This window comes from Chinchilla lanigera, unplaced genomic scaffold, assembly GCF_000276665.1.
Source record: "Chinchilla lanigera isolate Chin_1 unplaced genomic scaffold, ChiLan1.0 scaffold00113, whole genome shotgun sequence".
Taxonomy (NCBI): Eukaryota; Metazoa; Chordata; class Mammalia; order Rodentia; family Chinchillidae; genus Chinchilla; species Chinchilla lanigera.
In genome coordinates, this window is record NW_004955514.1 from 1,331,625 (window position 1) to 1,357,477 (window position 25,853).

Consider the following 25,853-nt stretch of genomic DNA (forward strand, 5'->3'; position numbering starts at 1 on the left):
TACACACAACCAGAAGATAGTTTTATAAAAGATTTTTAGTGCACTTGCCTAGTGATTGTGACCCATCATGAGGTCAGGTGTGGAGTTTTCCACTTATGTCACACCAGCACTTAAAAAGTTTCAGGTTTTGGAGCATTGGATTTTCAGATTAGGAATATTTAACCTTTGTAATACAGTATTTGTAAATCTATTAAATGAAATGTTCCACTGACCTCAAATTTTAAAACATAGTAGTTTATTAGAAACATTCTCCTAATACATAAAACATTAAAATATAAAATGTGTAATACAGATTCAGTTTTTAGTTATTTTCAATCTTTAAGACCATCAGCCTTAATTTTTGATTGGTTTTCTAGGTTTTCCACAATATCTTTCAGATAGTCTCCATTTTTAAAAAAATGTACATATAATTCTCTTTCTATCTGATGCAATTTATTAGTTGCCAGAGTTTTTCTTTTTGTCTTCACATCAGCAAGAATATCAGTAAGGAGAAGATTTAATTTATTCAGCTGCGATTCAACTCGATGAAACTGTTCTGTTATGTCCTAAAAGGGAAAAATAAAAATGCTTTTAATCAAGATCTTTATTCCTAATACCAATTTAAATTATTAAATTTAAAATATAATTTAGAAGGAAAGAATAAATGACTTAATAACTCCCACAATTTTAGCAATAAATAACAATTAAAACTCAGTAACAGGCTTAGGGATTACATGTAAAATTAACTGCAACAACTTCTGAGGTGTATATTAAATAATTCAAAGCAAATGTGAACTGTTCTATGTATTCATGTACTCAATAAATATTACTGAATACAGCCAGGCGTAGTGGCGCACACCTGTAATCCCAGCATTTGGGAGGCAGAGACAGGAAGATTGCCTCAAGTTCAAGGCAACCCTGGACTACAAAGTGAGTTCAAAGCCATCCTGAACAGCTAGTGACACCCTGCCTCAAAAAGACAAAAAAGGGGGGGTAGGGATATAGCTTAGTGACGTGATGCCTGCCTAGTGAGCACAAAGCGCTAAGTTCAATTCCTGGTAGCCCACCCACAAAATATTACTGAATGCCTACCACGTGCCAACCATGTATTTCATAGACTACAGATGCAAGGAACAAAATTTTTCTTATGGAGTTGATATTCTGCTTAATTAATTAAACTTTGTGTTAGCTTAATTCTAAACACAAATACAGAAGAAATCTTGAAATAAAGACAAATAAAAAATTAACTCAATAAAAATCTCCATTTTACCCTTTTCCCTATGGTGTCTTAGAGGACAGAATTACATATAACACTCAACAAAAACCATCCTGATATAAAATTCTGCTCAAAACTTGCTGGATCCTTTCCACTTAGTAAATGCAGTTTCCTCACTTTCTAGCACTTAAGGTGCTAGAAATTTAACAAGTTCCCACAGCTTTCCATTCTTTTCTTACAAATTTTAGCCAGCGCCAAAACACAGTCTCAGAAAATCTGTAGTTCTAGCTACCTCAACATTCCACTGCTTCTCAGCATGGCCCACAACTCTATAAGTACCTGAAGAGCTCTTCTGAATACACAAGTTCCTGTAACTCACTCCAGATTAAGCTCTGCAACTGGGCCAGGGATCCACATTTCCACAGGTTCCCTGCTGATCCTAATGTACAAGTTCCAAGATGATTGCTTAAAATCTGTCATAAATGCCAGTTCAATAGAACAATACTTCTTAAATTACATTTTTAAAAGTGTGTAATTTTGGTATTATTACTACATTTAGTGTTCTCCTTTGAGAAAAACTTCATAAACTTGAATATACTGAGAAACAAAACTCTCATCTTTAATTTCAATTAAATACTAAAGATCTTACAATTCCTAAAATACTCCTACAGGTATATAAAAAAAAGTTCCAGTTCATTAATAATGAAACTGCAACTAAAAAAACTGATACATTTTTATACCATAGTTAGGCAGAGGAAAATATTAATAAGTCATGATAAGAGTATAGTAAAATTACCATATTGAGGAATTCTAAGGTGCATTTTTTCACTTTTTAACACATCTGCATCTTATAACTGAGAGAATCATGATTATTTGTGGTAGGCATTTTTAAGAAATACTTTCTCATCAACATTCTTGAGGTATAGTTTGAAAAAATACAATCAATAGTGAATTAAAAAGTGAGATGAATTCTAAACTGAATGTGAAGCTTTATAAACATTTTAATGGGCTTATTTTTTCATTTTAAATATGTTCAGGAGTGGTATGATATGGGCATAGTGGTGCACAACTGCAACCCCAGCACTCAGGACAACTGCCATGAGTTCAATGCCAGCCTGGGCTATAGAAGTTCAGGCTAGCCTGCACTAAATAATGAGACCCTAGGAAATAAGAGTGGTATGATAAAAATCTATGCCTACCTATACCTAAAAGATCCTGTGTAATAAGTACAGTTTAAACAACAAAAATTACCAATAAGCATCATGTCAGTTTCACTGAAAGTTTTTTCCTCTTAGCAATTCATGAGATGATGATGTAGCACATCATCAACAGTGCCTAGTAGACGGTATTGGTGAGATTATGAATAAGTGCCATTAATCAGAAAGGAATTTGGCAGTATCAAGGGGTGTGTGTGTTTGTGTGTGTGTGTGTGTGTGTGTGTGTGTATCAATGATCCTACTTCCAAGAATTAATCCGTATCAAAGTATTCAACAAAAAAATGCTAAAACACCCAAAGATATAGTTGATGTTGATGAAGATCAAACAAAGAAAAAGATGAAGACTACCAACATATCCAAAGTGGTAGAATGGTTACAGAAACTACGGCACACTAATTAAATCAACAGAGTATTATAAAAATTTAAAAAACGCCAGGCCGGGGATACAGCGCCTGCCTGGCAAGTGGGACGTCCTGAGTTCAACTCCAGGTACAAAAAGAAAAATTAAGAAAACTAGAGAGTAAAAATTTATATTTCATAATGCAAGTAGGAACAAAGAATAAAATAAATGAAAACTGTGTGCCTTGGAATTACTAACCAAAAGAAAGATGACACAGAAACATTAGTATCAAGCCAAAGAATAACAAGACAGAAAGCATTATAGGGATAAAGAGGTCATTATGTAATGCTAAAATGCTTTGATTCATCACAATTTAAATCTACCAGGATAATTCTTCACCAGAATGTTAAACTTGGATGTAACTTACAAGAGACTCAAAACTGATACAACTATACAGACTAAATGTCAAACCCACCATAATAGCAGATTTTCACACAGTTCTTCCATTAACAGAGTAACAAGATAAAATTTTTAAAAAGTAGTCATAGTCAGAGAGCCAGGCCTGGTGGCACATGCCTGTAATCCCAGCACTTGAGAGGCTGAGTGAGGCAGGAGGATCACTGCAAGTTCAAGACCAGCCCAGGCTACAAAGTGAGCTTGAGGCCAGCCTGAACTGTACAGCAAGACCCTGTCCCAAAAAGACAAAAAAGAAAAAAAAAAGAAAAAAGAAAAAGAGACTATAATGATGCTAAAGGTCAACCTTAGCAAGAAATAAAAAAAGACACTGCTGGTACACACATTTTTGTTTTTTAAAAAGGGTAAAAAATAAAAGAAGGATAAACAACATAAAATTTAAAATCCTTTAGAAGAAAAATGAAACAGTAAAAAATATGAAAAGACAACCAAATATATTTCACACATATAATTAACAAAGAATTAGCACTGAAATGTACAAAGAACTCCCACATACACACAAAAAAATAGGCAAAGAAAATTTACAAATGATTCTCAGAATAAGGTGAATGGCCAGTAAACAAGTAAAAGAGAGGCTTAACCTCCCTAGTAATAGGGACAATACCAATGGACATCATTTTACACATACAAGATAGGCAGAAATTTATAGATCAATACTATGTGATGAAAATGATACAAATAAATAGCATCTGTTAACACATTCCCACCAGCTTTTACTACTGGTGGTACACGCATGACTGTCCCATCCAGCAGCCTGTACCACCCAATGGGGCAGTCATGCATGTACCACCAGTGGTGCAGACCTCCCCAGCAGCAAGAGATATGAATTATCACCCCACCATGAATGTGTTAAGTCACCGCTGGTACAATATGGTACAACTGCTTAGAAAACAATACAATATACAGGCTGAGTATCCCTCTTACGGAAACCCAAACACAGAAACTTTAAGAGGTTTTTTGGTTGTTGTCATTGTTACTTGTTTTGTTTGTTTTTTGAGACATAATCTCCCTATGTAGTTCAGGCTGGCCTTGACCTTACTACGTAGCCCAGGCTGGCCTTGAACTTACAGCAATCCTCTTGCCTCAGCCTCCAGAGTGCTAGAATTACAGGAGTGTGCCACCACGCTCAGGCTGTTTTTGTTTCTTAACATTGTTTTTCAGATTTATCCATGTACATACATATAAAGCTCTTCATTCAGTTTTCTCTTTTATATAACTAAGATTCAACTAGATGAAATTCCACAATTATCTGTTCTACTGGCAGACATTTAGATTGTTTCCAGTTTTTGCTATTACAAATCAGACTGCTGTAAATGGTCTAGTTGTGTCTCATAGTTGCATATTTGCAAATGCATGTGGTGTGCACACAGATGTGTAAGCATACACACACACATATCCACATGAGTAAAATTGCTGGACTGTAAAATACCCACATATTCACTTTCACAGTATAAATATTCTTTATCTGAAACCTGGGACCAAACAAAAGTGTTTCAGCCTTCAGAGTTCTTTGGATGTTGGCATATTTGCATTTCACCCCTATCTGAAAATCTCAAGCAAAAATTTTTAAGATCCAATATTTTCTAAAAGTATGCTTTTCTGAATCCCACTGTTGGGGGTGCTGAGACAGGAGGACCACAAATTTGAGGCTAGCCAGAGCAACTCAGACCCTGTCTCAAAATTAAAAAGGCTGAGGATATAGCTTAGTGATAGAGCACCTGTCTACCACGCCTGAGGCTCTGGGTTTAATCCTAAGTACTGAAAAAAAATCAATATTATATATCCTTTTGTGGTGCCTGAAAAATTTATAAATTTTAAACTTTTGTGTTTGACAATCAAAAGTATTTGAAAAATACATTTATACTTAAAAAGAGATGAAAATTTCTTTTAGGGCAATAAGATGGGATAACACTTTCATGTGAATATTTTATTTAACATCTTTTACAATGAACATTATTTTTTAAAGTATTTTAATTACTATAGCAAATACCTACCTGATCTCTAAGCAAAAGCTGATTTCCTCCTTGATACAAAGCATCACAAAGCATATCCACATCACTATTTAGTTTGGACAGAAATAAAAAATGTTCTTGAGCAGATACTGTCAATTGATCTTGTACTAAAGAAACATCCTGTTTCAATTTCTCAGCCACTTCCTCTAGGTTTCCATAAGTGATAAACAATTCTTTTCTCTTATTCTCTCCCTCTAAAAGTTGATAAAGCCTAAAATATAAAAGTAAAAATTATAGGGAGAACTTTGTCAAGTTAGTACAGTTTTCAAAATTATAATTCGCTACACTGGAATATTTATGCAGACAGCTAAATAACAACCAAAAACTATTAATTTGTGTGCTTCTAAAATCAAGCAACTAAACATTTCAACGATAAGACTACTTAAGTATAGCAATATTCCATTGCATATGAATTCCCAGTTTCTCTATCTTCAAGTTTTAGATAAAAAATTTTTCTCAATTTTAACTGTCATTAACCTACTTTTAAAAGCATGCTTTAAAGATACTTTCTAAGAAAACACTTCTTTCACAGAACACATCTACAAAACAATACCAACAACTTAAAACAAAGACCTAGGACTGAGTTCTCTATTATGTGAGAGGGCAGGCAAATCAATCTCTGAGACTTAATTTTTGTGTCTTAGTACCTACCTATTTTACAGGGTTTTGGAAAAAGACAAATAAGAAAAGAGAAAAGAGAAAACCTAAAGATGTAAATAATGTAAAAAAGTAAACAATAAAGAACCATATAAATGGCTACCACAAACTTTCCCTACTCTAATCTTGTCAGTATTTGGTTGGTAAATTAAAATACTCATGAGGTATGAGACCACTTTAGCCCTTCAATCATTAACAGCAGAAAAAAACCATCATCCAATAGGGCAAATGAAAAAATCTGGGCTAATACCTTCTACACATATCTGAAACTACCTGCTTTTCTTATATTAAAATATGCACACACATATACACTTTTAAACAAGTTATAAAAGACCTTATAAAACAGGTTCAAGTCTAAGACTGCAATTAAGGTCATTTGGGGTAACTACACAATTCCAGGTGGCATCATTCACATAGATCATGATCACGATGGCACTCCCTGAAACTGTACAATTAAGCAGTCATCCAAGTTCCTCATTTCATTAGTAAGAAAACAAGATTAGATGAGGCACTTATCCTCAATAATCCACCTGACCAGACATAAATGATGCCTTCTATTACCTTTTCTAAGTGTAGTCAATCGCCTGCCCACCAATACTATACTAAGCTGTAAACAAACTTCCTGCCCCAAATCTAAAATAATGTATCTAAATAATGGTGCCTAAAGGGGGGTAAAATTCTGTATCTATTCATTCCTCTACTCATCCACTTTAGCTCTAAATTAGCTATGTTCAGATCTCACATGAATGAAATGGGAGCAAAAGTTAAAAAGGGGAGTCTTGAAGAAAAGCAGAAAAGAATAAAAAGGACAAAACTGGATTAAAATCTTTTAAACTTCTAGATTTTAGTTCAAACTCTCCCCACAACAGAAAAGAACAAAATTACTAAGGAAGCAACAAAATATACGTACCTTTGAGTAGAATAATCCTTAGTATCAATGGTATTCCTTGGATTTATCTGCTGCGACACTGATGGGTCTTTTAACATTTCCAATCGCTGGGAAAGCATCATGTTATTTTGACTAAGTTCTTGAACCAAATTTTCAAATTGATGATATGTGTCCCAATGAGTCCTCAATTCAATTTCATATGACAATTGTACAAGTTCAAATGATGCCTTTTGCTTTATTAACTGATTTAAAACTAACTCTTGTCTTGCTGTATAATAATCTTGTTTAGCAATCTGCAGGTCAAAATCTCCCTTTACAACTGGCATATTCAATAACTGCGCATTCTCTTTTACCACAGCAGGCAAACTTTTGTCTTTTATGTGAGTGATTTGTTCTTCAAGTTTCAGAATCTCACTGTTCAAGCTAGAAATTTTGGCTTCCAAATTTTCTTTACCAACAGCCTACACAAAAAAAACAATTACACTTTAAAATGTAGACTTAAACTTAGTTTTTAAATTATTTTCACTTCCTATTTTAGGTGACCAACTAAAATGCTCAAATGAATAAAAACTAACTTCATATAAATAAAAGCCAAAATTATAGTTCAAAAAGTAAAAAATAAAGCCAGGCATAGTAATGCACTCCTGTAATCCCAGCACTCAAGAGGCTGAGGCAGGAGGATCACTGCAAGTTCTAGGCCAGCCTGAGCTACATAGTGAGTTCAAGTCCAGCATGAACTACAAGGTGAGAACCTGTCTCAAACAAAGAAACAAACAAACAGAAAGTAAAAAGTATGGCATAACAGAAAAGTCAGTATAAAACACTAAATTTTAATGCTACTACATGTGTTGCTACCAAAATAAGAGATCTTGTCATGCTTAACTGAATCAAAAGCATTAACAGCTCAATATTCACTAAGTGTAAATAAACACTATGTGAGTTTTCCCCCACATTATCTCAGTAGGTACTCTGCTAGTCATGCTCTTCACTTGAGCACACAAATACAGGACTTCTTTACTGTTCCAAGCCTGTGACAGCTGTAGTAACTAAAGTGATATTGATACTCAGATCAGAAAAGTTACATTTTTACTCAACTATCTAGTGGTTTACATTACCAAGAAAACAAGCTTCCCACATCTACAACCCATCTAGACATGCTCAACAAGGCAGCAAGGATTCAGTCTACAGAACCTGGACCTTTGACTACATTAGCACCATTCTCTGATCACAGCAAACAAGACAAAATGCTGATAATAAAACAACTTGTCTTTTTACCATACTTCTCAAAAAGGAAATTCCTGTTCAGTCTGTTCAGTTAATTTCTGAGTTAACAGAAATTTCAAATTCAGAACACAAAGTAAAGCATTTTTGTTTAAAACAGATGTGAATTATGTAGATACATAGAAATAGGTAACAGAATTATTACCATTTCTGCCTTGCATTAGTATGAGGACCTATTTGTAAAAAATGCTGAAATATATGTATCACAAATACGCACTAAAGAGAAAACTTTTTAAAAATTGTAATTCTTTATTCACCTTTTCTTTCTAAAGTACTTTAATAGCAATATTCAATCATATATTCCTAACAATAATTATGATATGAATCCAGTATCATTTCTTCTATTTACCTTGCTGGTTAGGCTATGAAGATTTTCCTCTGCCCATTTTACACTCGATTTCATGCTCAGATTACTTGCTTTCAAATGAATTAACTGATGTTGAGCACAGATGTATGCTAGTTGCAGTCTAGCCATCTCTAGTTGTCTCTCTTCAAGGATTTCTTGATTATGACATATAGATGATGTTTGAATATCTAAAAGTTGAAAATTTTCTTCATTTGAACTTTCAACTACTTCATGTACACCCTGAAAGAACTGCTTTTTGGTATACAAGGTTAAAGCTGCTGTGCTTTGTTCTTCTTGGCTTAGGAATCTTTCCAAGGAAAACTGAGATAAAAACACCACGGGATTTGCCTCTTGACTTAAATCAGAATGTCTGAAGAACATCATCAATTTAGTAACTCTGTCAGTAAGAGCCTGAAGTTCATTACTGAGTTTGGCATTCATAGCATTCAGAATTCCTTGACTCTGCTTCTGTTTTTTTGTGGCTTCTTCATGTTCAGCATTTAACCTCAGAGATTTGTGGCTAGATACTGAAGTCATCAGTTGGCATTTATTACGTCGCTGAATTTTTAGGTTCTTTAATTTCTGCAGCATTTGAACCTCATCCTCTAATTTCTCCAGCTCTTTATCATCCAGTCTAGGTGTCTTCAAATGAGAAGTTTTACAGGTTTTAAGAACTTCATCCAATGCTGACCCTTCTAGGATAGGTTTGCCTGATTTCTGAAGAATGCTAAAAGCTTCCAGTTCTTTTTCTGATAATACATTCTGTTCACTCACATTCCCACAAAACCATTTCAAAAATGCTTCATCTTCAGCAGTCTCAAACAGCCAGTCAAAATCTTCTCCATTAAGAATATCAGCTTTGGGATAACCAATTTTTTTTAATGTTTCTACAAACTCATTTCCACAACTCATGCTTTAACTACCCTAGTTGTTTTTTGCTTTGTTTTGTATCTGATATGGGTATGTGGTGATTTTTATCAAATAAATCCGAACAGGAACAAAACTAACTTTTAGGTAAGTCCACAGAGAGGGGCCGGGGATATAGCTAAGCGGCACAAGCGCCTGCCTGGCAAGCACAAGGTCCTGAGTACGATTCCCAGAACCCCTCCCAAACAAAAGTCCGTAGACTGGAAAAATATTTTTAGAATCTATAAGGACTCCTCCTAGAGGGGAAGAAAACAAGTATTAGACCACAAATAAGTGAATGTGTTAAGAGAAAGATACAGATAAACGTCATTTGATATTTGACAGCCGTATTTGTGAGCCAGTGCAATGGTTGATGAAGACAAAGGAAAACATAAGTAACGAGGGTATTTCTCAGAAAACCTCAACAGAAATGAAAATCCAGTAACAAAACCTTGTTTTTCCTAAAAGTGAAATCGTTTCAAATACACTACATTTGTATTTCATTCAAAGCAAATGAATCCAAACCCAAGCCACCAAGTAGCTAAGCAGCCACTTTTCCCTGCCCATCCTAGGTTAAAAAAACAGAAATAAACACAGTGGTTTAATGAGAAGGATCGATATTTACCCCGACGGCCCAATGAGCATCCGCCAAGCTCCCAGGAAACGATCCCGACGCAGCGCGGAGGAAGCGGGCCTGGGGAGTGAGAGCCAGGCGTCAGCGGCGCGGCGCTCAGGCCTCGTCACTTCCCGCAGCCGCGCGGACACCGACGCCGAGCGAGGCGGCGTGAGGCGGGCGTCGGGGCCGCAGGGGAACGCCGTGAGGTCGCGACGCGCCGGCACCCTAGCGGCTGAAATCTCTGGGTTGTTTTTTGTTCTGGGGTGTTTTGGGTGTGCAGTCCATCATGATACCTATGCTTGTTGAGAAAATACATACCAAACCCCCCAAACCCGAAACGGTGCAGACTGACAAACCGCAGGCAAAGGAGAGGCTGTCAGATCCCCAGCCGCTCCTCGCGCCTTCAGAGACCGGGTCTCGGCTCGCGGCCGAACCCGCCGCGCGGGCCAGGCTCTTGGCACCGTAGATCGCTGCTCCAACTCCTGAAAGAGAAGCGGCTCGCACAGACCACAGCCCGACAGGCCCGCACCTAGGCGACGCCCCTCACCTCAGGGATGCACCGCCAAAGCCCTCACAGATGGCGCCAAAGCACCGCACACCTCGCACTGCCTCACGGGAGCGCCGGCAAGTACGCATGCGCAGAGGGCCGGGGCGGTGAAGTCGATGTTTGCGCAGGCGTATTATCGGGGACCCGGGTTGGGCGGAACCAGAGCTACACTGTTGCTGCCCCGCCCGCGGCCTGGCGATCCTCCACCCCCACCCCCTCGCCCGACGGAGAGATCTGATTGGTTCCTTTGCCGAAGACCCCGCCCTCGTCCCGCCCCTCCCGGTACGAGTCCGGCGTCAGGCGTTCAGGGGACACTGAGTTCCTCTGTTGCGACGCCCTCCTCGGTTGCGACTCCCGCCTCCCCCTCTCTCTTCCACCAGGATCTCGATCCTCTCGCGACACTTCTGGGAAACGAAAGACAGGCCCGACAGGCCCGCGGACCTAGCCTGCCCCGCTCTGACGCGTGACCCGGCTCGGTGCCAGCGACCGGGACGCGCGCCAGCCGGGGCACTGCCTGGCACGTCTGCGGGGTCAGCGAGCTCCGCCGGAGGCTTAGGACGGACGCTGCTTTGCAAGGCACTTAACCCCCAAGCCTTCACCTGCCCGCTGAGCAAAAGCTGACTCCTCCCCTGCACATTTCCAAAACGTTAAAGTATAACCCACAAGAGCAAGGAGTGTTATGTGTCCGGGATGCCTTTAACTCAGGACAGGCGGAGGAGGGCCGAAATGACATAGGCAGTGAAAGAAAATGCTGAGAAGAATGCTAAGTTTGGCGCAGATCTGGTTGTTCCCCCAGTCCCGTGAAACCAGAGTCCTGGGTTTATTGTTTTTTATTGGAAAGAATTTATTTGTATGGAACAGAACCCTTTTGCATCTGTACCAGACAAAAATCATTTGCAAAAAGAACCCTTTTGCATCTGTACCAGACAAAAATCATTTGCAACTCACCAACCTTTTGTGAGTGAAACCTAAATTTGCAAGCTGTAGGCTTTGGTCATTACTAAGTGGTGTTCCCCTCCCCCGGTGATAAATGACCCTAAGGTGGCTTGTCAGATAATGGTCCAGTCCAATGTGACTAGGAGAAGTCTTTCTCCATTGTTTTTCTTAATGTATATATAGAGAAAAAATAAGTGTTCTTGGTCAGATACTGGGAATGGCGTTCAAGTGAGAGATACTTCCTAATAATTCTTGTTTTACTTTTTTATTCTCTTTTAAAAGTTAACAAAGCCTAAAAATAGTCAGGAAAAAAAAAAAAAAAAAAAACCTACAGAGGGGAAGTTAATGGAATCCAGGGGGCTGGACCAGGAGGACTCTGGTAGCTTTGGCTGGAGGTTGGGGGCAGCAGGGAGCCGGAGCTGAGTGGTTTTGGCCAGAGGAAGTGGAGGCTGTACAAGCAGGCGGTGCCTTCAGTAAATTTTGCTGAGGAGGCAAAGACAGACAGACAGAGAGAGAGAGAGAGAGAGAGAGAGGGAGCGCCAAGTGACACAAGATGAGGGGGCGGGAATGCAGGACCAGGACCGAAGGGAAGATTTTTGGTTTGTTTTGTTTTGTTTTAAAATGGGAGGAACTTGATATTTATAGACTGTGAGGAGGAACTCGGAGATGGAATTAAAGACGCCAAAAAGACAAGGGGCTACTTGATAGAAAGAGATCTTGGAGCCGGAGGGTGCAATCTCGCAGCCCTTCTGGAAATCTACTTTTCTTAATGATTCCTGGGTGATTTCCTCAGCTACAAATTCCCATTTTGAGTTGCTGAACATAGTTGTTTGAAAGGTGCTTGTGAGGCCATAGAAAACCATAAAAAACAGAAAGTGAAAATTACAGTGATATCGGCTCTCCCAGTATAAATAACAGACAATAGGGTCCACTCTGCAGACCTGGAAAGTGTTCTTGAGGTTGTATTTGTTTTTTTTTTTTGTTTTGTTTTGGTTTTTTTTGGATTTTTCTCCGGTACCAGGAACCGAACTTGAGGTTGTATTTGGAATTTAAGAAGGCAAACATGTTTATGCTTCTTTCCAAGACAAGTTTGTTTTCTTCTAATCAAAATCAGTTGGGGTTTTGGTAATGTCACAAAATAAATGGAGCCCAGGGGTTTATCCCTGCTGAGCAAGCCCCAAGGTGTATAATGGACTCTCCAGACAGGGCTGTGAGGATGCGTGTTTTGCTATCAATATTAAATAGTATTTGAGGTTTTGAACAGTGTCTTCCAGCTATTTTTAAACTTTGCAAGTAATGGTGTGACATTAAGGATTGTTTTCAGATGTTTTCAGTGGACATGTCGTAGGACTGTTTTCTCCAAGCCATGGGAGCAGAGGATGTTTTGAAGCAGGAAAGTGACCTTCTCAGACCTGTAGTAGCTTGACTGTGCGGTAACAAAATTGACAGAAGTGGAAAGGACAGCTGGCACCAGGGAACAGGCTGTGGAATGGCAGGGGGAGCCCCATGGGCCAGCCGAGCCCCGGGGCCTTGGGTTCTTTGTCTTTCTCCTCAGGGATCAGACTTGCTTTGACCACCAGCTTGGAGAAAGATGGAGGAAGAACAAGTTTGTTTTCCATCATGTTGGTACTCATGTGACAAAGGTGCAAACTCAGTCTCGAAGCTCAGAAGCAGGTTTGGGTTGGCACTACCAGGAAAGAGGTCATCCTCGTGGTAGCCCTTGGAGCTGGGAGGAGCAGGGCCACCGGCCCTGGAGGAACAGGGTCAGGGGTCTCAGAAAGAGCCTGAGCAGTGAAGGCAGTGGGAAGAGGGGCACAACCCTTGTTCATGCTCTCAGATCCCTGCAGTGTTGGGCGCACCCCCAGTGCAAGTGTCCCCCCTGCCCAAGAGACAGGAAATGAGGAAGGAGCTGTGTGAAAAGGCCCTGCCAGGGAGCAGTCTGGATTAGACCAGCTCCTGACACGTGTGGTCAGAATCCCAGCCAAAATGAGATAGGCAGGAACACAGAGGACTTGGGGCTCACTCCCCAGGGCAGGGCAGAGCCAGGAGATCCAGGAGGCAGGGTGGGCAGGAGTATAGACACCTGGATCCAATCCTGGGGGTGACAGGGACCCAGAATGCTGTAGGGAGGGGAGCAGCAAGACTGGTTTGGGTTACACTGTCTGCCAAGAAGACAGCGGCTAGGGTTGGGGTACAGGCAGGGGTCTCACACTGGGGTGCTCCAGTGGGAAGTGGTGGTGGTGAAGATTCTAAAACAATTTGCAGGAGGGGGGGTTGGTATCAGGATTCAAACTAACGACTTGAGTTTGCCAGGCAGGCACCGCACCACTGAGCTGTATCGCTGGCCCTCTAAAACATATATGGGAATTCATTCACACAATACCAGATTCCCCAGTCTTGAGGTCCTGTTGTCTCCAGGTGGGGGTCCCTTTCTTAGCTAGGAGTGGCCCTACTAACTGCCTGGAGGCCCAGGGGGCTCACATGGTTCAGAAACAAGTCACTGCTGCCCAGGAGGGCGGGGCTCCCATAGCTCCTCTCCCATGCCCACACCCAATGCTGCAAATGGGTTCCCTGGGACCATCCGCAGTGGGCTCTACCATGTCCCAGGGTGATGACCTGATGCTCTCAGCAAGTCCCCGACTGGCCAACCAGCTCCACAGCTCTCCAGCCTTCAAGGCTGCATGTACTTCCTGCTGTCTCTGTGAGGCAGGGATCCAGCGGCACCCCTCTCAGTGCCTGGGCCCTCAGGAGTCAGCGGGGGCATTCAGGGTCACTCTGGCCGGTCCTCCCCCTGCACGTGGTCTCACAACCTCGCAAATGCTCCCATGAGGGATTGACAGGAGCCAGGGTCCCTGTGCTCCCTGCCAACCCCAGAGGACAGGGCTCACGGGGCAGCAACAGCCAGCACCCAAGGGCGAGGGGAAGGGAGCAAAGCGAGCAATGGAAAGAACTGGAAGCCAGAGGTGAGGTATAAAAATCTGTATTTATATTACAATGACAGAATGACAGCACAGCCCCACCCGGAGTCAGTGGTGGGAGCCGTTCACTCTCAGCTCAGGTCTCTACCACACCTACCACCCAGCACCAGGCTCCCTCTGCACCCGACCAGCATAGAACCTGCCCTGGTGCCCTGGACAGAGACCCGTGCAGCCTGCTGGCCTGGTCAGGACCTGTGGGCAGGCGGTGGGGGTCTGGTCAGCCGACCCTGAGAGAGGCAGGGATGGTGGGGCAGACAGGAGCAGGAGGCCCTTGGACTGCAGTTTGGCATGGGGCTCCCTCTGTCCAGGAATGTGGCCACAAGCACCTCACCATCTCCTAGCCAGCTGGGTAGTAGAGCCTGTCACCAAGGAGCCGTCCCCCATAAGGTGGGAACTCCAGCCCCAGCCCTGAGTACCACATGGCAGGGGGACACAGGTGAAGAAAGTGGGCCGTGGCTTCTCTGGTCCTGATTTCTTCTACATCACCGTGATGGCCACCAGCTGTGGCCTCCTTGTGCAGAAAAAGGAGTAGGGAGGAAGCTGTGGATGCAGAGCTTAGCACCAGCCGCACTGTGGACCACCCTTCCACCCCTGCTAGTAGGGGCGGTGGAGAGCACCCTTGGGTGGCTGAAGAGGCCTACTCTCCAGTCCACATGGGAGCCACAGCCTGAACAGGCACAGGTGGAGGGTGGCCAAGGGGCCACTCTGGTCCCCCATATGGGGCTGGAGCCATGGGGGGAGGGGTGGAGCGCGGGCAGAGCTGAGGGGAGGGGACAGACAGGAGTGAGGGTTTGAGAACTCCGGCATCTCAGTGGGCCTGGAGTTCCAGGCCCTTTGACATGGGTTCCTGGCACACGGCAGGCAGAGCCCCTTCCTGGGTCTTGATCCCAGCCAGGCTGAGATGCAGAAGGAACCCCCACCACCCGCCAGCTCTTCTCCTGCTGTCCCCAGACCCCCGCTCCCTACTGGGCAAGTTCCATACCAGAGCTGTTTCCAGGGCCCCCTTTCTGCCTTCAGAGGCCATGGCCCAAGGGGTCCATGACAATGACTGGAGATAAACAGAATTCTCCCTGCCACTTGGAAATTGGTTACAAATGCACCAGAGGGGTGGCAGGCGCTGCTGTGCACCAGCCCTAGGGCCACCACCCAAGTATTGCTGTGTGGTCCCTGCCTGTGGGGACAAGGACTTCAGGACTGAAAGGCCCCATGACCAGAGAGAACTCTGTGCTCATCAGCTGCCAAAGTCAGACTCCTAGAGCCCTTGCCCCGACCTGGAGCAGGGTTCAAATCAGGTTACGGATTGGCAAGCAGGCCTGCTGTCCCCTGCTACACAGGCCACGCCCACCTACTGCGGCGGGGGGTGGGGTGGGGGTGGGGTCACACTGGGAGCTGGGTGGCAGCCCCCGCCCCCCCCCAGAGGAAGCCACTGCTGCTGGGATGGCCGCCCTGAGGGGAGGGCACAGAGGGCCCCTGCCAGGCAAGCCTGGATATCCCGTGAACCTTGAGGGACATGCTGGTGGCAGTGGGCAAGGCGAGACAGGGGACACAAGGCACACTATGACAACGTGACAGAGGACAGGTCCCTGAGACGCTGGGTCGCTCCCACCCCTCAGCAAATAAGGACACACGACAGCTAGGAAAATAGAGTACAAAAGTCTCATACAGGAAATAGAGGCGCATACACTCGCGTCTCTTGGCGAGTCTTTAGAGCTTTTTTCTCTTTTTAAAAAATGTTTCTCTGTTTTGTTTTTTTGGGAAAAGCCTCTGCCAGCTGAGGCTGCCACAGGCAGAACTGGTGAGGTCCCTCAAAGGGAGCTGGCCTTGCTGGGCAGTGTGGCTTTTTTTTTTTTCTTCTTTTTTTAAGAAAGGGAGGTGAAGCCGGGCGTGGTAGTGCACACCCGTGATCCCAGCACTCTGGGAGGCTGAGGCAGGAAGATTGCCAAGTTCAAGCCCAGCCTGGGCAACTTAGCGACTTAGTGAGACCCTGTCTCAAAATAAAAAATAAAAAAAAAAAGGCCTGGGGATGTAGCTCAGTCCTGATTCAATCCCCAGTACTGCAAAAACTTAAAAAGAAATGGGAAAAAAAAGAAGAAAGGGAGATGAGAAAGCTGAGGACCCAGTGGTTCAGCTGCTGGCCCAGATCCTCCCAGGCCTTGCAAGGAAGAGAAGCCCAATACCTGTGCAGACTGCACAGAGCCACGGGGGCCAGTGCAAGTGAGCTGGGCCAGCACTGGCCTCAGTGACCCCCAAAGGCCAGCCTCTCGGGACATCTGCCCTCTGAGGGCCCACATGTCTGCGTGTGCAAGAATATGTTGGTGCAAGTCTGGGTGCGTGCGCCTGTCTGCCGGTCCTAACAGAGAGGAAGCTGCCCAGCTTGGCACAGGGCGGCCCGGCCTCTCAGCCCGCATGCCCCAGCGTGCTCACCCAAGTCCAGCCCGGTGCCGAGCCTTCCACTCTATCCACGCCTCAGGAGCTGTGAGGACGACTGCCAGGAGCACCTTCCTTCCTTCCTCCGTCTACTCCTTCCTCCTGGGATCCGGCACTGGGGCTGGGCTCCCCGAGGTGGTCATGAGGCCCCTTACATGGCATCTGCCGAGGTTTGCAGCAATGACATTTAATACTTCTGGAATGATTAAGAATCGGAGGACAGACGTGGGCAGCTACGCTGGGCTCCAGGTGGTGGGTGCCAGGCCCTGCCTCCCTGCAGGGGGCCCTGAACATGGGGCAGGAGGGCACAGGCTGGCAGCCCAGGCGGGCGGCAGCTGGAGCTTCCAACATGGCAGAGCAGTGGGCCCGCAGAGAGGCTGGCGTCAGCTGAGGGAGGACTGGAGGGCTGCCACGGCTGGCTGGGCGGGCAGGCAGGCCAGGGAACACAGGGAGCAGGGCCTACAAGAGGCTGGGGCGGCCAGGCCGCCTGCAAGGGCGCCCATAGCCCTCATCGCTGCAGCTGCTGCTCTGCAGGCTGTAGTGGTCATCGGCGTCACTGCTGCTGCCAACACTGTCCAGCTCACCCGGGCCAAACTCCATGCCCTCTATGTCCACCTCTGAGGAAACAGAGAGGAGAGGATCAGGCACCGCACAGCAGAGGGGGCGGCCTCCACATCAGACCTTTCACAGAGTCTGTGCTCTGAGGGGAATGGAGGAGTCCTGCCCAGCCCTGAAGTGGCAGAGGCTGGGACAGCTCTCAGTAAGAACCAGCAGCCTCCAAGGGCACTGCCCAGGGCCCAGCAACCTGTGGTGCTCAAGCATCCCTGGCCTTGTGCTCTGCCCTGCATGCCTTGGTGAAGGATAAAGCTGATCCTGGTGGGTAGTACCCCCAGAGCCACCCTGGCACTTCCTCTCCCACAGGGTGCCCCGGTGCCCCACCTTGCTCCGAGTCATCCGTGGAGACGGCGGAGCCAGTGCTGTCCGTGCGCACGCGCTCCACGCTCTGCACCGACAACTGCTCCAGACGCCGCTTCAGGAAGTGATGCTCCCGCTGCAGCTGCTCCTTGATACTCAGTGCCCTGCGGTCCTGCTCCTCCAGTTTCTGAGGACAGGGATGGGACAGGAGGTGACAGTGAGCCCACGGTCAGGACAGGGCAGCCTCCTCCACAGGTGCAGGGACACAGGCCAGATAGGGCAGGATCTGCACCTCGACATGGCCCAGCCAGGGCACAGCCACGGAGCACCCTCCCCACCGCCTGGCTGAGTCATGTGTGGGCCTGACTCTGGGACAGGGCCGCCTAGCCTTTGTCCAGAACCATCCTAGAAGGGAGCTGCACTGCCACAGCAGGCCTGGGTCCACCTCGGCCTGGGCCCTCGCCATGCATGTACCTGCAGCACCTTGCCCTCCTGGGTCCTCCATGCCTGCCTCGGTGCCCACGCCTGGGACACAGAGAAGGCCCTTAATGGGAACAGAAGTCTGCCATGGCTGCCATGGCTGCCATGGCTGGCCCTGATGTCCTAGATCCCTGAGTCAGGAGGAGAGTCCAAAGACCATGGGGGTGTCCCAGAGAATGTCTCCCTTGACCCCCAGAGCAACTCCACCTTCCTTACACCCTGCGAGGTACTGCATCCATCCCACCTCTCTGCAAAGACACAGAGGGAGACCTCCCCCCCTGACCACTCCATCTTACAACTGCTGCTGACCCAGGGCCACGAGAGTCACCTGTACCCCAAGTTGCCTCCCCAAGCCCAGCCCCCAATACACTGTTCCCTCCAATCACCTCGCCAGGTGACCTCCCAACCCCTGCAGCTCCTGTGGCTGCCCCCACAAGACACCTCAAGCCCTGCTAGGCAGTTCCCTACCATTTCCAGAGCCTCTGGGTCAGGGGTCCCTGGGGCACACAGGACGGAGACAGGACGGGGCAGGCCGGGCCTGCTCACCTTGATGTGCATCTTGGCGCGCTTTAGAAGGCTCAGCGTGGTATGGCGCGTGCTGTCCGGGCCCAAAGGTACCAGCTGCTTCAGCTGCTCCAAGTAGAGTCTGAGCTTGGCTCGTCTGAAAGAGTCAGAGATGGAACCATCAGAACACATGGCAAACCAAGTGTGGCAGCAGGAGCCACTGACCCAGACTCTCACAGACCCCACCCCACCACAGGGACTGGATCCCCTCCTGGCCTGGCCAGCAGCTGCCAGTGGAGCAGTGGGGTGCCTGCAGCTCTCTGGACGTGGCATCCACAAGACTCCACATCCTAGTGACACTCAACCTGGGCGTGGGGACCTGGAGACTTGGAAACATGCACACCTCCCACCTCGCCACATACAGTGTGCCTTGGTTGCTGCCGTCCTCACAGAAACCTGAGTTTGTTGAGGCAGGGAGGGTCAGGGACCAGCCAGTCCCTTTGGAATCTGTTGCAGTCAGATTCTGTCCCCATCTCCATAAGGATGGATTCATTTTCCCCAAAATTGGAGCTGTATACTCAGGGTGCTGGTTCATGAGTCATGATCCCTCGAGAAACACTGCCTTCCCTGGCTGGGGAGCAGCAGCAGTTGGCCCTGGTCTTCCCCCTGATGCTCCAAGATGGCCTGGGATCTCTGCCATGTCCGCATACATCTACCCACCTGGCACCCACTTCAGGGCATGCATGACACCCTACAACAGACCCCTCCCCCGCAGCCCTGCTTCCAAACCCTGCATACTCGCTTAGAATGAATCCTTAGGAGCAGGCCTGCCAAGTCAGGGGTAAGAATATGTTTTCAGGCTTTTAAAAATCCCTTGCCCCACAGTCCTGCACGGTCAGCATCCACACGCATTCCTCTCCCCTTTCCAGATCTGCTCCCTTGCTGCGGAGCCCCTGCAAACCCACAACTTCCTTCGGTCCTGAAGGGACCCTGGAGGACAGTGGGCAGGGACAGCCACCTCCTGGACAGAGAAGCCCAAGGTCCAGGGGAGGAGGAGCCACTGGGTGCAGAGAGAGGCAGGAGAAAGACCTGTGATTCTGGGTCACCTTCTGCTAACACATCCGCATAGCACCCTCCACAGCCAAGCACCTTCTGGCCCGGTGTCCCAGGCCATTGTACCTGGGAAGCCAGAGGTTTTGGATTAACTCGAAGGAGACCTTAGGAAGAACTTCCAGGGCACAGGAACTGAGGCTGCGCTTGGCTAGGTGGGGCCTAGACCCCAGGCCACCGCTGCAAGACTACCCAGAATGCCCAGAACCTCAGCCTCCTCCTCTCCACGGAAAAAAGGCCCCAGTGCCCAGGAACTGAAGGAGCAGGATACTGAGCTGGGCAGGGGAACAGAGCTCTCTGCTCAGGGAGAGGGACCCTCCCAAGACGGATCTCCACTGTCCACCACCAGGACCAAGTTTGCAAACAGGGATGCTGCCAGGGACCTCCTCCCTTGGCCCCATCATAACATAGCAAACAGCAATTTTGGCACAACCTTTATGGAAATATTAGAAAATACAAAGAATAAAAGCATCCTCACATTCCATCACCCATACACAACTGCTCTGCCATTTTGGTATATTACATTTCCACATCATAATGTTAAGTGAAAAAAACCAGGATACAGAACCACATATGTGACAGGTGACCCAAACAGCAGACGCACACGAGAGACTCCACAGAACACTATGAAGCACGGGAAGCCTGCATCTCAGGGACATGCGCTGGCAATGTTTATCTCCTGAGTTCATGCTTTTCTGTATTTTCTAGTTTTCTATGCTTAAAATACCCACAGATTACTATTATAATCAGAGGACAAAATTGTACCAAAAAGAAAAAAAAAAAAAAAAAAAACAGCTAACAGACAAAATGATAGCAAAAAAATATTCAAAAGACAAATGGTTGGTGTCCATGATATCTTGAGCTCATACACCAAAAGGGAAAAGCAGTAATTCTGTGTAACAACAAGCAAAGGATACAAACCAGCAAGCTGCAGCATACAAAGGGCAAATCTAACATAAAACTGATTCCATCTCAGGAGCAATCAAGGAAATGAAAACGTAAACAAGCAGACACTCATTTTCCCCTTTGTAAAAGCTGAAAAGGCCGCCGGTGCTTGCCTGGCCAGCACGTGGGGACTTCAGAGTCTGCGTGGCACAGGAGCTGCCGGCGCAGCTGTGAAAGTCACATCAGCTTAGACCATCAGCCAGGGTTTCTACTTCTAGGACTCAGGTCCTACAAAACCACGCCCAGTATATGAAGACCACACTCAGCAAGGCTTCCTGCAGAGGGCCATGGCCAGAACCCCAGAGCAGACTCCAGGATGGAAGCCCACAGAGGAGACTTGGACATGGGCAGGGGACACTCATGTGGTACCACAAGGTCAAGGTGCAGGGCAGTGGTTAACGAAGTCCCCTTCTCATCCCAGGGGCACCATTTCTGGGGCAGTGTGTAGTGGGGCAATGTGTCCAACACTTGAGAAAGGGTCATTTCTCGAGAGACAAACAAGGCCGCTTGACCAAGCTTGTGCAGTGTTTAAAGCTCCATACGTAGGCCCAGCCCTGGGAGAGCATACAGCCAGGGCTGCAGGCTGCACAGGTCATCCTGGCACCCCGCCCTGGGCAGTGGCTGTGACAGACTGCCTGGGGCAAGGGCCTGGAACTGGCTCTGCCAACTGCTGCTTGAGGGATGCGGGGTGGGGTTCGGGGCACCTATCTCAGCCCAGGAAGCACTGGACTGTCACCAAACCTTCCTCCCTACAGCCACCGCAGCACCCCAGCCCTTAACCATCACCCCTCGGCTGTCCATGCCCATTCAAGGAGCTCCTGAACTCCTGAAGGAGCCCTGCATGGCTTGCGGGCAGCGTGTGCTCTGCATCCCTCAGCCTGATCGCCCTGTACAGGGCCTGCCCAGCTTTCACTGCAAAGCTGGCTCCTCGGGAGGCCCAGAGTTCCACGCCAGGTCCCCCAGCACCCAAGGAAGGGCAAAGTCCAGCTTCCCAGAGAAAAGAAATGTAGAGGATGTGGGAGGTGGGAGAAAGCACCTCGCCCTCCCGTCTGTTCACCTGCATGTTCTGGCTGTCCCTAACTTACGTTCCAAGGGGTTCTACAGAACTGCAGTCCTATGGGGAAAGCTGAGGACACAGGGCAGGAAGGTCACAACTTGGGACAACGGGCCCGATGCTTGGAAGGGGGCAGGAACCCAACTGAGGACGTGGGCCTGGCCTCTGGGACATGTGCTGGCCCTCCAGGAAGCACTGAGGGCCAGGAAGACAGCCAGGACTCTCTGCCCAGTATCCTACGGCAGAACCTGGGGCCGGCACAGAAGCAACAGCCAAGCACAGGCCTCGGCAGCCCTGCTGCAGCTGTACGTCCACACCAGTGCTGAGAGGAGGAGGAACTGGACCGGCCACTCAGAGCACCACTAGGGGAAGCCCCAGGGCCCAAGCCAGGCCCAGGAGGTTGCACCTCCAGGGAAGGCATCATCTGACCCTTTCTTCCTCAGGGAGGTCCCAGCCGCCCCGACAGCTGCCAGCCAGGAGCATCAGCAGCCAAGACCTCCGTCTCTGCCCCGGCCACAAGGTCCAGGCTCCTCACACCTGCATCTCAGCCAACCAAGAACAGAGACCTGCCACTGGGCTGGGGGGAACCCAAAGACCCTCTGGCCGCCCAACCACCCCTCCTCTATGTCAAAGAGGTCCCAGGAAAGCCCTGTGTAAGCTCAAACTCAGATGGTGGGGACTCACATGGAGGTCAAGGGGCAGCTGCCCCGGCAGGGTCAGAGACCAGGCCCCACCCTCCCTGGAAGGCACCACCCACCTGTCAGATTCCACCTCCAGGAAGCTCTCCCAGAGTACCTCCATGCCTGCCTAGATCCTGTGTCCTGCTCAAGGCCAGGCTGGTCTCCTCTGGCCTGGGAGCAACCCTAGGCCTGGCCGGCACCAACCCTCCAGCCTGGTGGCCTCGCAGGAAGCCCCCAAACACACCGGACCAGTGCAGGAAGTGCAAGCCCTCAGGGAACACCGTGTTCCGTCCCTGCAGCTGCCTGCCTCAGTCAGAGACCCAAATCACATCCCAGGGGAGCGGAAGTGGGCGCAGACAAGAGGGAAGGGGAGGGGGGACGTGGCTGAACTCCAAACCTTCCCAGCAAGACTAGGGTGCAGACCTGCTCACAATGAAGGCAGGAAAGAACACATCCATGGCAGGCAGGAGCAGAGGCCAGAAGAGAGCTATCGCCCAGCACCCCCGGGGCTTCCTCTGTCCTGGAGGAGGCTCCCACCCCTGGGGCTTCCTGGCCAACGCTGCTCGGCCCCATACTCCAGCGCACCTCCTTGGAAGGCACAGGACAGGGGGCAGAGGCCCGGGGGTCCTGCTGCTCCAGAGGGGTTCGGACACTCCAAAGCACACCATGTCCTCCAGGTCACTGGCCATGACTGCCACTAGCATTAGGGACCCTGTTCCAACTCCCTGGCCCAGGCTGAGGATCCAAGGGCACAACCTGGGCCCCTTCACCTGCCAGACAGCCTGAGAGCACTTGGGCATAGACACAGAAGACACACACAGCCCTCCCAGGACAAGGCAGGCCAGCCACAGCCCCCCCTCTGCCCACCGGGCCACATGGGATTAAGGGGTCACTTACCTGTGCTTTTCTAGTTCGTTGTGTGAAGACCTGTTCAGAGAGACAGAAAAATGAGGCTCACTCAGAGGCCCAGCACCAGACCACAGGGGATGACAGCCGTGATCAAGGGCTGAGGGCCAGACAGGTTGGGGGCCGAGGCTGTCCCTAACTATGAGGAGGAGGAGCACACAAGAGCAGAGATGGAGCAGAAAGGAGGCCCAGGACCACCCAGACCACCTCAAGAGGCGGGGGGGGGGTTCTGGCTGCCAGGGAGCCGCCCAGACACCTGTCCCCAAGGCCAGCCTTCAGGACACAGGACACTCTCGTCCCCCACAACCACACCACGAGCTCACACAACTGCGGCTTGCAGCCCACCCTGTAGATGGTATGCCCAAGACAGGGAAGTCCAGATAGGCAGGCCTACAAGGGACACAGGAGGGACGCTGAGGTCCTACAGAGCCCAGCCTCCCTCATAAGCCAGCAGACCCTACAGACCACGTGGCCAGGCTGTGGCTTGGTCTGATGGACAATCCCCAGCAGGCCAGGAGGAGCATCAGCAGTGTCCCCTCTGGCTCTGGCTGGTCCTGGCAGAAGTTCCAAAGCTCCTCACCCAGCCCATGTGACCAGCGGTTTCTGCACAGGGAGACCCGGGAGCCAGGAGGTGTGGTGGGAAGAGGGCCCCAGGTGGTCAGCTAGGTGAGGGAAAGACAGAGGGGGCAGCGGGCAGTGCCCAGGAATCGACAGTCTTGGTTTGCACTGAGGTGACCTGAGCCCTCTGCTCACGTGTGCAGCAGCCTGGGTGGGCTGGGCACCTTACCTAGCCTGTGGGGTCCCCTCAACTGGGAAGGTGACCTAAAAGTACCACGGCAAACTACCTGAGTGGCACTACCTGCTGTGGGGCTCAGCATTCTGCAGCCCTGTCTGACTGGACCAGATTGGCAGGGCTGCCCTTCAGCACAGAGAAGCCCACCCACCCCCAGAAGGATGGCGCTGGGCTGGCCCCATCCTAGTAGGAGAGGTCCTCCTGAGTCCAGAGACCCCTGCAAGGGCCTTGTCCCTGGGGAGAGGGGACCAGCCCTGGCCAGCTGTACCAAGTGCTTTCCTGGCACCACTTGGGCCCAAGGAGGCAGGAAATCTCTGCTCTGCTCAGAGAACCTGATTCCTTCTGCTGAGCCACTACATAGAGGGTTGCCCAGACCCCACCTCATGGCTCCTACTCCCTGCTCACCTCATACGGAGGCTGTGCCTGTCCCTAGCCCTGGCCTTGGCAGAACACAGAAGTCTCCCAGGTATGGGGCTGCTCTGCCACGTCAGGGGGCCAGGCCCTTGTGTGGGCTGGCTGGAAACAGCTTGGAGGGTAGTGACAACCAAGGGAGCTGGGCCTGCTGCAGGGGAGGTGCACCCCAGCCAGACAGCCTCTCTGCACCCCTCACTCCATGCTCCAGCAGAAGGTGGAAAGCCAGGAGGCAGGTGAGCAGCCCCAGGGAAGTCACCTGATCTTTCTAGGCCTCAATTTCTGTAAAATGGAGACAAACAATCCTTCACTGGAGGAGCTGGAGGTTTGGATCAGCTCCTGGGGGTGGGTGTGCAGGTGGCGCTCAGGAGCCTTCATCGTGACTCTGCTGGTGAGCATGGGCACTCCACACCCTGGGAGCCAGGGACAGCAGAAGCAGGGGCCTGGCCAGCTCACCACGGAGGCCCAGGGCAGTGCAGCCCCAACACTCGTCCTCTGCTAACGTCTCCAGCAGCGGATCAGGGGCTAAGGCTCAGGAAGCTGAAGCCTCAATCAATTCCTCGCCAGGCTTAGGACGCCACAGAGCTGGGTCCCCGTGCCAGCCTCTCTGTTTCCCAAGAACAGGCAGCCACAGGAATGAGCCACACCCTCTGCCAAGGGGCCCCAAAGCCCCCAGCCAGCACAGCTCCAGCCGGGGGCCACGGGAAGGGCTGGGCCAAGGCGGGCCCCTAGACAGAGCCCAGCAGTCGGTGGCCCTGGCAGAGGCTGGAAGAGTGGAGCCTCCGGAAGAACCAGCCCAGAGGGCCAGGTCCCTACCTGGGCTAAGCATGCACCCCAAGCTTCGGGGCTTGCAAACTCTAACCTCAACGTCCAGGGCACCAAAGGGGTAGCTGGCCCCAGAGAACCTGCAGCCTGCCCCTCCTCTCACCCCACCGAAGGCCCGGGCCCTGTACTTGTGGATGGAGCTCCACGGTCCGGGGCTGGCAGGCCGGTGGGCACGGGGAGGGGTCTTTGTCTGGGCTCCCGGGGTGGGGTGCGAGCAGACACTCAGGGCCCGGAACAAGGGAGGGAGCTCGGGGCCACCCGAAGCCTCCGAGTCCCCGGGCCCAGGACTCCGACCCGTGGCCGCTGACAACGCGCCCACTGCCCGGGGAGGTCGGCGGCGCCCCAGGGCGGGCGCGGGCGCTGTACGCGTGGCACTGTTTACGGCGGCGGAGGCGCGGCCGCGGGAAGA

The 25,853-nt window shown here is 49.1% G+C and overlaps 3 protein-coding genes across 8 annotated transcripts in view; all 3 read right to left on the reverse strand.

Annotated features, from left to right (window-relative positions):
• Poln (polymerase (DNA directed) nu) overlaps positions 1–10,548 on the reverse strand; it is a 127,306-nt gene extending 116,758 nt beyond the window's left edge. For 4 of the 6 annotated variants that reach the window (XM_013506826.1, XM_013506825.1, XM_013506827.1 and 1 more), the window contains exon 1: positions 9,943–10,007. The gene's annotated coding sequence lies outside the window, so the exon portion shown is untranslated. Of the gene's footprint in view, positions 1–9,942; positions 10,012–10,480 lie in introns of those variants that run through there. The other 2 variants (XM_013506823.1, XM_013506824.1) reach the window with 2 other exon arrangements.
• On the reverse strand, positions 214–10,504 carry Haus3 (HAUS augmin-like complex, subunit 3). Its single transcript, XM_013506830.1, has 6 exons — positions 10,481–10,504; positions 9,943–10,011; positions 8,415–9,574; positions 6,806–7,245; positions 5,221–5,449; positions 214–545 (listed from the first exon to the last, which is right to left on the reverse strand). Exons 3-6 carry the CDS (start codon positions 9,321–9,323, stop codon positions 312–314), a joined length of 1,812 nt encoding a protein of 603 aa, XP_013362284.1. The 5' UTR covers positions 9,324–9,574; positions 9,943–10,011; positions 10,481–10,504; the 3' UTR covers positions 214–311.
• Positions 10,549–16,977: 6,429 nt separating the features above from the next.
• Positions 16,978–25,853, reverse strand: part of Mxd4 (MAX dimerization protein 4) — a 9,491-nt gene continuing 615 nt past the window's right edge. The window contains exons 3-6 of the mRNA XM_005408726.2: positions 23,407–23,436; positions 18,763–18,877; positions 17,761–17,923; positions 16,978–17,438 (exon numbers count right to left, since the gene is read on the reverse strand). Of these exons, the coding sequence (XP_005408783.2) occupies positions 17,281–17,438; positions 17,761–17,923; positions 18,763–18,877; positions 23,407–23,436 (466 nt within the window). The 3' untranslated portion in view covers positions 16,978–17,280. The remainder of the gene's footprint in view (positions 17,439–17,760; positions 17,924–18,762; positions 18,878–23,406; positions 23,437–25,853) is intronic.

Bases quoted from the DNA above. Each gene is read 5' to 3' on its own strand.
- Haus3 (XM_013506830.1), bottom strand. From the start codon at position 9,323: ATGAGTTGTGGAAATGAGTTTGTAGAAACATTAAAAAAAATTGGTTAT. The intron at 7,246-8,414 runs GTAAATAGAAGA...TTTTTTGTGTAG, and splicing joins TTCATAGCCTAACCAGCAAG to GCTGTTGGTAAAGAAAATTT. The intron at 5,450-6,805 runs GTACGTATATTT...TTTATATTTTAG, and splicing joins AAGGATTATTCTACTCAAAG to GCTTTATCAACTTTTAGAGG.